At 48.6% G+C, this 12,605-nt stretch overlaps 1 protein-coding gene across 1 annotated transcript in view; it reads left to right on the plus strand.

Annotated features, from left to right (window-relative positions):
- Positions 1–12,605, plus strand: part of tnn (tenascin N) — an 81,915-nt gene that overhangs the window by 35,394 nt on the left and 33,916 nt on the right. The window contains exon 8 of the mRNA XM_034183224.1: positions 11,809–12,072. Within this exon, the coding sequence (XP_034039115.1) occupies positions 11,809–12,072 (264 nt within the window). The remainder of the gene's footprint in view (positions 1–11,808; positions 12,073–12,605) is intronic.

Consider the following 12,605-nt stretch of genomic DNA (forward strand, 5'->3'; position numbering starts at 1 on the left):
CTTCAGGCACGAGAGGGCGCTGCCGCCACGGACACAGCCAGGAGTGACAGCTGTCACTCATTCTTCATCATCGCACTCCATAAAACCCAGACGTCATCTCCACCTCATCGCCGAGATATCGTACTTCTTTGGAGGTAATATCCTCAGCCATTTGTTTTACAATATATCTGTATATTGTGAGTGTTTGCAGGAGTACCGGTCCTTCTTTCTGTGGAAGCTGAGTGAGTGCTGGATGGCACTCTTTTTCCCTGAGGAATCACTGCGGTACTCTGCTACATATTGAGTGAGAGGTGGAGGTGGCATTCCCACCGTTGTTGTTACTGGGTGTGCACACACCTACACTTGACTGTCTTTGTTCTCGCCAGCAGTACCAGATCCGACAGTCGGGGATGGTGATCACCTGGAAATTCGGGACTTGGCGGCTCCAGTATTCACCAGGTTCAGTGGCGGCGGAAATCGTGTGGTTCCGGCTCTTCTCAGGACAGACGTCTTCTATCCTCGAGCCTGCCCACACGTCACCTTTGTGATTTGACTGTAATTATATTCTGAGATTGTCTGTATTTCGTTGTGCACATTTCACAACATTAAATTGTTACTTTTTGGCTCATCTATTGACCGTTCATTTGCGCCCCCTGTTGTGGGTCCGTGTCACTACACTTTCACAACAGGATATCTCGGCCAGCGTCATGGACTCCGAGGGGCGTCACCCGGCTGTTGAACGACCAATGGGAGAGCAGGGAGCGCAGGCGTCTGCAGGAGGCGTGATTGGTGAGCTGCAACACATTCTCACCGCCTTTACGGCTCGGTTGGATCAAATGACCAAGCAAAACATCCTCCTGAACCGCAGGGTGGAGGCTCTCTCCGCGCAGATGGAGGCGAGCGCTCAGGGCGCTGCTGCAGCTCCTCCTCCTGCCAACCCTGTGCAGGATATGAACGTTCCAGTGGTGGTTCAACAACCCCTCCCACCATCCCCTGAAACATACATAAGCCCTCCTGAGCCATACGGAGGTTGTGTGGAGACGTGCGCGGACTTTCTCATGCAGTGTTCGCTCGTCTTCGCACAACGTCCCCTCATGTACGCGTCAGATGCTAGTAAAATAGCTTATGTGATTGCTCTGCTTCGGGGTAAGGCACGCGCCTGGGCTACGGCGCTCTGGGAACAGAACTCACGGTTGTTATCAGCATACACTGGGTTTGTGGGGGAGTTCAGAACAGTGTTTGATCACCCTAACAGAGGAGAGACCGCTTCAACAATGCTGCTGTCAATGCGACGGGCGACGGTGTGCAGCCGAATATGCAGTCGACTTCCGCATCGCGGCTGCGAGGTCCGGCTGGAATGACGTTGCGCTCCGCGCCGCCTTCATAAACGGACTGTCGTTAGTCCTGAAGGAGCATCTGGTAGCTAAGGAGGAACCGCGGGATTTAGATGGGCTTATCGATCTCGTTATACGGTTAGACAATTGGTTGGAGGAACGCCGTCGGGAGCGAGGCGAAGGACGTGGCCAGATACGCGCCGCCCCTCTCCCTTCCGGTTTCAAAAAGGGGCCGCCCTCCCCACGCTCCACAGCCGCAGCGCTCTGTGGGGCAACAGCTCCCCCTGCTGACATTGTTAGGGAAACGCACAGGGCCAAAATGAGGAGGCTGATCCGCGGGGAGTGTTTTCTCTGCAGCTCAAAAGAGCACACACAGAAAAACTGCCCCAAATGGCCACAACAACAACCGCCCTCAGAGACTGGGCTAAGGGGGGGTCATAACATTCACGTGAGACACACACAGATTGCCACACGACTCCCAGTTACAATCCTGAGCGGGGATTTAACCCTTCAAGCCCCAGCACTGGTGGACACGGGGTCAGAAGGGAATTTGCTAGACAGCAGATGGGCAAGGGAGGTAGGGCTCCCTCTGGTGGCGCTTCCTTCGCCATTGCAGGTTTGGGCACTAGATGGCACCCTCCTCCCTTTAATCACACACAAGACACAACCAGTAACTCTGGTGGTGTCTGGAAACCATCGGGAGGAGATTGAGTTTTTTGTAACTCCTTCTACCTCCCGTGTGATTTTGGGCTTCCCATGGATGTTGAAGCACAATCCCTGGATTGATTGGCCGTCTGGGGTGGTGGTTCAGTGGAGCGAAACCTGCCATCGGCTGTGTTTAGGATCCTCGGTTCCTCCCGGTTTACAGGCTAAGGAGAAGGTCAAAGTCCCTCCCAATCTGACGGCAGTGCCGGTTGAGTACCACGATCTTGCTGACGTCTTCAGCAAGGATCTGGCACTCACCCTTCCCCCGCACCGTCCGTACGATTGTGCCATTGATTTGGTTCCAGGCGCTGAGTTCCCGTCCAGCAGGCTGTACAACCTCTCACGACCTGAGCGCGAATCAATGGAGACCTACATCCGGGACTCATTAGCTGCCGGGCTAATCCAGAACTCCACCTCCCCGATGGGGGCAGGTTTCTTTTTTGTGGGCAAGAAAGATGGCGGACCCCGTCCATGCATTGATTACGGGGGGCTGAATGAGATTACGGTTCGCAATCGATACCCGTTGCCATTGTTGGATTCCGTGTTCACCCCCCTGCATGGAGCCAAAATCTTTACTAAGCTGGATCTTAGAAATGCGTATCACCTGGTTCGGATCCGGAAGGGAGACAAATGGAAGACGGCATTTAACACCCCGTTAGGTCACTTTGAGTACCTGGTCATGCCGTTCGGCCTCACCAATGCCCCCGCGACGTTCCAAGCCTTGGTTAACGACGTCTTGCGGGACTTCCTGCACCGATTCGTCTTCGTATATCTGGACGATATTCTCATCTTTTCTCCGGATCCTGAGACCCATGTCCAGCATGTACATCAGGTCCTGCAGCGGTTATTAGAGAACCGACTATTTGTGAAGGGCGAGAAGTGCGAGTTTCACCGCACGTCTTTATCCTTCCTGGGGTTTATCATCTCCTCTAACTCCGTCGCCCCTGATCCGGCCAAGGTTGCGGCGGTGAGAGATTGGCCCCAAACCAACAAGCCGTAGGAAGCTGCAACAGTTCCTCGGCTTCGCTAATTTCTATAGGAGGTTCATTAAGGGCTACAGTCAGGTAGTTAGCCCCCTGACAGCCCTGACCTCTCCAAAAGTCCCCTTCACCTGGTCGGATCGGTGCGAAGCCGCGTTCAAGGAGTTGAAACGACGGTTCTCTACTGCGCCAGTTTTGGTGCAGCCCGACCCTAGCCGCCAGTTCATGGTTGAAGTGGACGCCTCTGACTCAGGGATAGGAGCCGTGCTATCCCAGCGGAGAGACCGATAAGGTTCTTCACCCATGTGCCTACTTTTCACGCAGGTTGACCCCGGCTGAACGGAACTATGACGTCGGCAATCGAAAACTCCTTGCGGTGAAAGAGGCTCTTGAGGAGTGGAGACACCTGTTGGAGGGAGCGTCTGTGCCGTTCACGGTTTTCACTGACCATCGGAACCTGGAGTATATCAGGACCGCCAAGCGGCTGAACCCCAGGCAAGCCCGCTGGTCACTGTTCTTCGGGCGTTTTGACTTCCGGATCACCTATCGCCCCGGGACCAAGAACCAGAGGTCGGGTGCCTTGTCCCGGGTACACGAAGAGGAGGTCAAGACTGCACTGTTGGATCCACCGGAGCCCATCCTGCCTGAGTCCACTATCGTGGCCACCCTCACCTGGGACGTGGAGAAGATCGTCCGGGAGGCCCTGGCACGGAGCCCGGACCCAGGAACAGGTCCGAAGAACCAGTTGTACGTCCCACCAGAGGCCAGAGCTGCAGTCTTGGACTTCTGTCATGGTTCCAAGCTCTCCTGTCATCCAGGGGTGCGAAGGACCGTGGCAGTTGTCCGGCAGCGCTTCTGGTGGGTGTCTATGGAGGCCGACGTCCGGGAGTACATCCAGGCCTGCACCACCTGTGCCAGGGGCAAGGCAGACCACAAGAGGTCCCAAGGGCTTCTCCAGCCACTTCCTGTGCCTCATCGCCCCTGGTCCCATATCGGCCTGGATTTCGTCACGGGCCTCCCGCCGTCCCAGGGCAACACCACCATCTTCACGATAGTGGACCGATTCTCCAAGGCGGCCCACTTCGTGGCCCTCCCGAAGCTCCCAACAGCCCAGGAGACAGCAGACCTCTTAGTCCACCACGTCGTCCGTCTGCATGGGATACCCACCGACATCGTCTCTGATCGTGGTCCCCAGTTCTCCTCACATGTCTGGAGGAGCTTCTGCCGGGAACTGGGGGGCACTGTGAGCCTCTCGTCCGGGTATCACCCGCAGACCAATGGACAGGCAGAACGGGCCAATCAGGAATTGGAGCAAGCCCTGCGCTGCGTAACATCCGCACACCCGACGGCCTGGAGTGAACATCTGGCCTGGATCGAGTATGCGCATAACAGCCAGGTGTCCTCTGCCACCGGCCTCTCCCCGTTTGAGGTGTGCTTGGGGTATCAGCCCCCATTGTTTCCCGTGGTGGAGGGAGAGGTCGGTGTGCCCTCGGTCCAGGCCCACCTGCGGAAGTGCCGTCGGGTGTGGCGCTCCGCCCGTTCTGCCTTGTTGAAGGCCCGGACAAGGGCGAAGACCCATGCGGACCGCCGGCGATCCCCGGCCCCTGCTTACCAGCCCGGGCAGGAGGTGTGGCTGTCCACGAAGGACATCCCCCTCCAAGTGGACTCCCCCAAGTTGAAGGACCGTTACATTGGACCTTTCAAGATCCTCAAAATCCTCAGTCCTGAAAAACCGGGTGGATCCGCAGTGAAGCTGGGAGTCGGAGCTTCACTGCGGATCCACCCGGTTTTTCATGTGTCCAGACTCAAGCCACACCACACCTCACCCCTCTGTGCTCCCGGTCCGGCGCCGCCTCCTGCCCGGATCATTGACGGGGAGCCGGCTTGGACAGTGCGCCGGCTCCTGGACGTCCGTCGAATGGGCCGGGGGTTCCAGTATTTGGTGGACTGGGAGGGGTATGGACCCGAAGAACGCTCCTGGGTGAAGAGGAGCTTCATCCTGGACCCAGCCCTCCTGGCCGATTTCTACCGAAGACACCCGGACAAGCCTGGTTGGGCGCCAGGAGGCGCCCGTTGAGGGGGGGGTCCTGTTGTGTGGGCCGCCAGAAGAGGAGGTACTGCTGGCCCACCACCAAAGGGCGCCCTGCCTGAAGTGCGGGCTTCAGGCATGAGAGGGCGCTGCCGCCACGGACACAGCCGGGAGTGACAGCTGTCACTCATTAATTCCTGACATCTGTCACTCATTCTTCATCATCGCACTCCATAAAACCCAGACGTCATCTCCACCTCATCGCCGAGATATCGTACTTCTTTGGAGGTAATATCCTCAGCCATTTGTTTTACAATATATCTGTATATTGTGAGTGTTTGCAGGAGTACCGGTCCTTCTTTCTGTGGAAGCTGAGTGAGTGCTGGACAGCACTCTTTTTCCCTGAGGAATCACTGCGGTACTCTGCTACATATTGAGTGAGAGGTGGAGGTGGCATTCCCACCGTTGTTGTTACTGGGTGCGCACACACCTACACTTGACTGTCTTTGTTCTCGCCAGCAGTACCAGATCCGACAGTCGGGGATGGTGATCACCTGGGAATTCGGGACTTGGCGGCTCCAGTATTCACCAGGTTCAGTGGCGGCGGAAATCGTGTGGTTCCGGCTCTTCTCAGGACAGACGTCTTCTATCCTCGAGCCTGCCCACACGTCACCTTTGTGATTTGACTGTAATTATATTCTGAGATTGTCTGTATTTCGTTGTGCACATTTCACAACATTAAATTGTTACTTTTTGGCTCATCTATTGACCGTTCATTTGCGCCCCCTGTTGTGGGTCCGTGTCACTACACTTTCACAACAAGCATAGTGTCTACTATTCTTTCCTATAACTTCATGCTTTGGCTGATCAGCTTAATGCCTCTGTAGTAGTGCAAATCTGCACATCACCCTGGTTCTTAAAAATTGGAACCAGCAGACTGTCTCCACTCCTCAGGCATCCTCTCACTTCCCAAGATTTTATTAAACAATCTGGGTAGAAACTTCACTGCCATCTAGAAGGAGAGAGCATATCTCACCCATATTGGCCTCTCTTCATTGGCTTCCTGTTAATTCTAGAATAGAATTTAAAATTCTTCTTCTTACTTATAAGGTTTTGAATAATCAGGTCCCATCTTATCTTAGGGACCTCGTAGTACCATATCACCCCAATAGAGCGCTTCGCTCTCAGACTGCAGGCTTACTTGTAGTTCCTAGGGTTTGTAAGAGTAGAATGGGAGGCAGAGCCTTCAGCTTTCAGGCTCCTCTCCTGTGGAACCAGCTCCCAATTCAGATCAGGGAGACAGACACCCTCTCTATTTTTAAGATTAGGCTTAAAACTTTCCTTTTTGCTAAAGCTTATAATTAGGGCTGGATCAGGTGACCCTGAACCATCCCTTAGTTATGCTGCTATAGACGTAGACTGCTGGGGGGTTCCCATGATGCACTGTTTCTTTCTCTTTTTGCTCTGTATGCACCACTCTGCATTTAATCATTAGTGATCGATCTCTGTTCCCCTCCACAGCATGTCTTTTTCCTGGTTCTCTCCCTCAGCCCCAACCAGTCCCAGCAGAAGACTGCCCCTCCCTGAGCCTGGTTCTGCTGGAGGTTTCTTCCTGTTAAAAGGGAGTTTTTCCTTCCCACTGTAGCCAAGTGCTTGCTCACAGGGGGTTGTTTTGACCGTTGGGGTTTTACATAATTATTGTATGGCCTTGCCTTACAATATAAAGCGCCTTGGGGCAACTGTTTGTTGTGATTTGGCGCTATATAAAAAAATTGATTGATTGATTGATTGATCTCTCCTAGACATTTCCATGCCTCCACTGGAATGTCATCTGGGCCAACTGCCTTTTCGCTCTTCATCCTCTTCATAGTTACCCTCACTTCATCCTCGCTAATCTTTTGTACTTCCTTATTTACTCTCTCCACATCATCCTGCCTTTTCTCTCTCTCTTTTCCTTCATTCAACAGCTCCTCAAAATATTCCCTACACCTTCTCAACACACTCTCCTCGCTTGTAAGCACATTCGCATTGGCATCATTTACCACCCTAACCTGCTGTACATCCTTTCCAACTTTGTCCCATTGTCTGGCCAATCGGTACAACTCCTTTTCTCCTTCCTATTCAGCTTCTTGTACAGCTCGCAATATGCCTTTTCCTTAGCTTGTGCCACTTCTCTTTTTACCTTACGCTGCATCTCCTTGTACTCCTGTCCACTTTCTTCAACTTTTCAACTATCACAAAATGTTTTTGCCAACCTGTTTCTCCTTATGCTTTCCTGTACATCTTTTTTCCACCACCAAGTCTCCTTGTCTCCCTTCCACTGTCCAGATGCCACACCCAGTACCTTCCTAGCTCACCACATCTGCAGTACTTTTTCCAGTTGTCCAAAATTGCTTCCCCTCCATCCAGTGCTTCTCTCACCTGCTCACTGAATTTCACACAACAGTCTCCCTCTTTCACCTTCCACCATCTGTTCCTTTGTTGAGCTCTCACTCTCTTCTTCTTCACCTCTAAAGTCATCCTGCAAACAACCATCCTATGCTGTCTAGCTGCACTCTCTCCTGCCACCACCTTACAGTCTCCAATTTCCTTTAACTTGCATCTTCTACAAAGTGTGTAGTCCACCTGTGTGCACCTTCCTCCACTCTTATGTCACCCTGTGCTCTTCTCTTTTCTTATAGTATGTTTTCACTACAGCCATTTCCATGCTTTTTGCAAAATCAATAACCAACTGTCCTACCCATTACTTCCTCAGCACCTCTGTTCCATTCACCAACATACCTATTGACATCTCCTCCTATTACCACTCTTTCATACTTGGGCACACTCTCCACCACCTCATCTAACTCACTCCAAAAATCTTCTTTCTCCTTCATCTCGCAGCCTACCTGTTGGGCATATGCACTGATGATATTCATCATCACCCCTTCAATTTCCATCTTCACACTCATCACCCTGTCAGACACTCACTTAACCTCCAACACACGCAACATTCTCTTCCTTTAAAATGACCCCAACACCATTTCTCTTCCTATCCTCACCATGATACAACAACTTGAACTCATCGCCTGTACTCCCGCTCTTACTTTACTTCCACTGGATTTCTTGCACACACAACATGTCGACCTTTCTCCTCCCCATCATATCAGCCAGCTCTCTCCCTTTAACAGTCATACTGCCAACATTCAAAGTCCCGACTCTCACTTGCACCCTTCTAGTTTTCCTCTTCTCCCGCTGTCTGTGGACACATTGTCTTCCTCCTTTACTCACTAAAGCCAGGATTGTCCACCTCTGATCATGAGGCATATGAGAAGGTGTTATATAGATGTTATATGCAGGCACAGTGGCACCCACCTGGTTGCAATTTCATTGATATCTGACAATACGGTCATATTTGAACATATAATTGTGTAGTTTATGGCCGACTAATAAGGTTGTGAGACTTGGCATCTAACCAGCAAACAAAGGTAACAACTACATGTTTTTGGTCCTAAGTGTTTCCAGAACAAATCATGTTTTCGGTACAGCTTGCATTGTGATGGAATGTCAGCTCTGGAAGAGGCTGAGGGTTTGGACTTTTATCACCTGAGTGAGTCAGATCAATGGCCACTTTTGAGAGGTGTGCATGCACTGGTGGTCTGCTTGTATGGTTGCCAGTGAGAACCTAGAGCAGTTCTGCAGTGTGGTGGGTGAATGTGCGGCACCATTCCAAGCTCTCAGACCTGACCTTAGCTGGTGCCTTCAAACTGAGCTTATTACCAGTAGCTGTGACCATGAAAACCACTTCCTGCCGAGTTACAAAGCTGCTCACAGCCTGCTTGCTGGCACATCTGTGTGCCAGGTGTCATTAATGGTTCTTTCTGGTGAAAAATGTGGACTTAGTAGATATAATGGGAAAAATTCATGTGTGCATACTGCAGGCAACAAAACAGATTAAAAATAGGTTGAGATGAATAAAACAGTTCATGTAATTGTTGAAACACATTGCTACTGACATACTTCGTATGTGACACAAAGTGATTTTGACTTATTAAATTTATATCTGATTTTTAAATTTGATTATTTATTTATTTTTTGTATAATTTTCATTCACAGGAAAGTGCACAAGCTACACATAAACAGGCCGTTGCTGCTGTGCAATTTGGATCAGAAATGGACATATTAAAAAAAAAAAAAAAATTATCTTCTTTGGTTTTCCTTTGGAGGGAAAGTGCTTTATAATGATGTCTCAGTGAGAGCAACTTGGGGATTAAGGACTTGCACAGGTGCAACTTTAGTGGTTGAAATATGGGTGAGGCAGCTGGTGTTATTCCCCTTCCCCTAGCCATTTTTTTCAGTGAAGTCATGGCCATAAATCACAAATCAACGCCAGAAAAATCATTTTGTGAATGATTATCATACAACTTCCCTTATCAGCTCCTTAGCTGGTTTGTTACCATTGTACTAATAAACCCAAGGTCCTGACTAATACCTGCATGTGTTATGTTTTAAAGAGGAACTATGCAACATCTTTACCTTAATTTTACAGTATTGGACAAATTGTAATTGCTAAATTACTTATTTTGGGGAGTTGGGGGGGGGGGGCTCCCCCACCAAGCATTTTTGTTGTGGAAAACCAGCCTTGCAATTTTTGGGATAGGGACCCAATGTCCACTGAACAATAGTTGTGGGTTTTGTGAGAAACATGAACTGCTTTACGGCACTTCAACAATGCACTGGTGAGATAACCGCTTTAAGAACAAGCCAACCAAGACTTTATTACTTACTTGTTAATCATCATGGCAGAACTGCTGAAAAATAAATCACTGCCAGAGGTAGAGAGGAAGAGAAAAAAAAAAGTGTGTGACTGAGTGAGGACTCACACGGGCCAGTCTCTGACTTTCTTGTAATAGCGAGAGCTGCAACATAAAAAAACGTGTACTCTGTTCTCCACGTATTTCTGTGTGTTGTCACTTAGTTGACACGGCTCCATGGATTGCAATATTGGCGATTCGGTTGAAAACAAATGCACATGGACAGTGGGGGAAGAGGGCAGAGAGGAGGGCCGGCAGTTTTTATGACAGTTTTGTGACTTATATACTACTGAGCTGTAGGGGGAGCTTCATAGAGAAGAATCCAACCAAATAATAATAATAATAATAATAACCAAACAAACAGCGAAAAAATTACCAGCGTTGCCATGTTCAACTTTAAATTCTAAATTGCATCCAAAATGGCTACAAAAAAAGGAAACAATACAATTCTGAGTAACAGAAAGTCATATTTTGTTGGTCATTTTGGGCACCATCTTGATTTTTTTGGTTTGAGGTTTTTTTATATATATTTATGGAAACACTGATGTGCTTTTATGCAAGGAACCAATAAAAGATAGTTTGGTTCAGGAAAGATGGTGGGGGGGGGGGGGGGGGGTGCAAAGGTGACGGTCCCAGCTTCCCTACTGTTAAAGTGCTTGTGGGATCAGGGTTGGGTAGGATTACTTTGAAATGTAATCCAAAAGTAATCAGATTACAAGTAATCCAAATGTATGTACATACATACATACATGTAATCCACATGTATTCTTTCAAAGTAATCCTACCCAACCTTATGTGGGACACACAGATGTCTGTCAAGTGTGTTTAACTAATTGGGATATTGAACACAGAGACTGCTGCAAGGACAGAAAAAAAACATATAAGAACTATATTGAGAGTTATGCAGTTTCTTTCTTCTAAAGGGTGAGTCATCGGTCAGTTTCATGAAGCGGTGGGAGCAGCTGACATGAGGCTAATCTTGACTGAGCCGCGCTCTCACAGGAGTAATCCTTAATGATGACTGCTTTTACGATTTCCTTCATTTCTCCCCCTGTCTCTCTTGCTAGAGTACTTTCACGTTTCATGTCCTGAGAACATATAATGACCAATTGCTTTCATCTTTAGTTGTTAGTAAGAAGGGGTCAGTGCCCCCCACCCCCCCCCACCCCAAAAAAAAAAAACTGAAAAGGTGAAATTAGTTAGCAGACAAGGTAACAATGAAGCAAAACTGAACTGAAGGAGGAACTGACTTAATTCGAGTGAAATTAACTGTCTATGCAGCAAGATGATTTTAGTCACCAAGAGATCTTCAGATAACTTGGTTCCAGTCTAAGAAATAAGTAGGCTGTGATACGTGTTCAGGGTTTTGAAATAAGTAGAAAATATTTGTTTAATTCGTTTTTGTTTTTTTTTAGGTCAGTTTACATGAGATCAAGTCTTGATTCTAAGTTTAGCACACTTACAAATGGAATATATATGTGTGTAAGTAAGTCCCTTCGGCTACTCCCTTGTTTGCACTCGGGGTCGCCACAGCAAATCCAAATTTGCTTTGTGACCAAGGCCACAAAGGTCCTGCGGTCACAATCTGGCATCATAAACAGGATGTGGATAGTCACAGAACATGCTGAAATGCACCTGTGACTTCGGGACAAAGTCAAAAATGGTGGGGAGATGTGTAGCGGGATGAAGGTCCCGGGTCCTGATTGTAAAGACGTTCCCGCTAGCTTGGCTAACGGGGAATTCCCTTTTGGCTGACCTGGTAGAGGAATGGTCTTAAATGTGAGCCATCTGGGTTCGATCCCACTGCTGTCCCGGCCACAATGTTCCTGCGGTCACACTATGATATGCCTCCACCTTTGCTTGCTTTTCTTTGACTTCAAAAATTCATCAACATTTTTTGATTTCTTTTTTTTTTTTTTTTTTGACATGTCTTGAGATGAATGCTTTCTTTGAATTTTATTTGTATATCTTTTTTCTTTTTTTTTTAGACATTGATGCTCCTAGAAACCTTGCCGCCGTTAATGTAACAGAAGACACCGCTACAGTTTCATGGGACCAAGTTCAAGCAGAAACGGAAGGCTATATTGTAAGCTACACCTCTGATGAAGATTCCGGTACAACGATCCTTCTAGAATCTGACAGGACCTCATACAAGCTGACTGGCCTACGGCCTGGAGTTCTCTACACTGCCGACATCTGGGCTATTAAGGGGGACAGAAAGAGCAGCAAGAGTTCAACAGTAGCCCAAACAGGTAAATGTTGACCTGGTCTCTATAGAGGATTGTTTGATATGTCTGAAAATATGTTTGACTGTTAAAGGCTGGTTTTTACTTCTGTGTAACTGTGTGTCAGCATTATCTCAACCAACATTCATAAATGGATAAAGCGGCTGTTTTGCCTTTATTGCTCTAGTCACCACAAATAGCAGTAATTAGCATAGCATAGCTGGGCCCGGTTTCATAAAGCAATCTAATCTTTCAATCTACTACACTTACTTAGTCGACTACAGTTAGTCGCCAAACATTAGCTGTCTCATCACCATTTCACATCAATGGTTAAACTTATACTTGTCGATGGTTTTCATGGGCAAAACAGCCTTGCATGTGCCGTTGCCAAGAAACGGCTCCATGCACAACAGTTTTGTTTACTTCCGGTCTTTGTCATGAACTATCCAGCCTTTGTTTTGTTAGCTGGCTTTATTAGCATTTGCGGACACATACGAACAGCAGAATGACACGCTTAACTCTTAGCCTAGCAGTTTCACTCTTCAGTTTCTTCTGCACTT

This window comes from Thalassophryne amazonica, chromosome 12 (assembly GCF_902500255.1).
Source record: "Thalassophryne amazonica chromosome 12, fThaAma1.1, whole genome shotgun sequence".
Lineage (NCBI taxonomy): Eukaryota > Metazoa > Chordata > Actinopteri > Batrachoidiformes > Batrachoididae > Thalassophryne > Thalassophryne amazonica.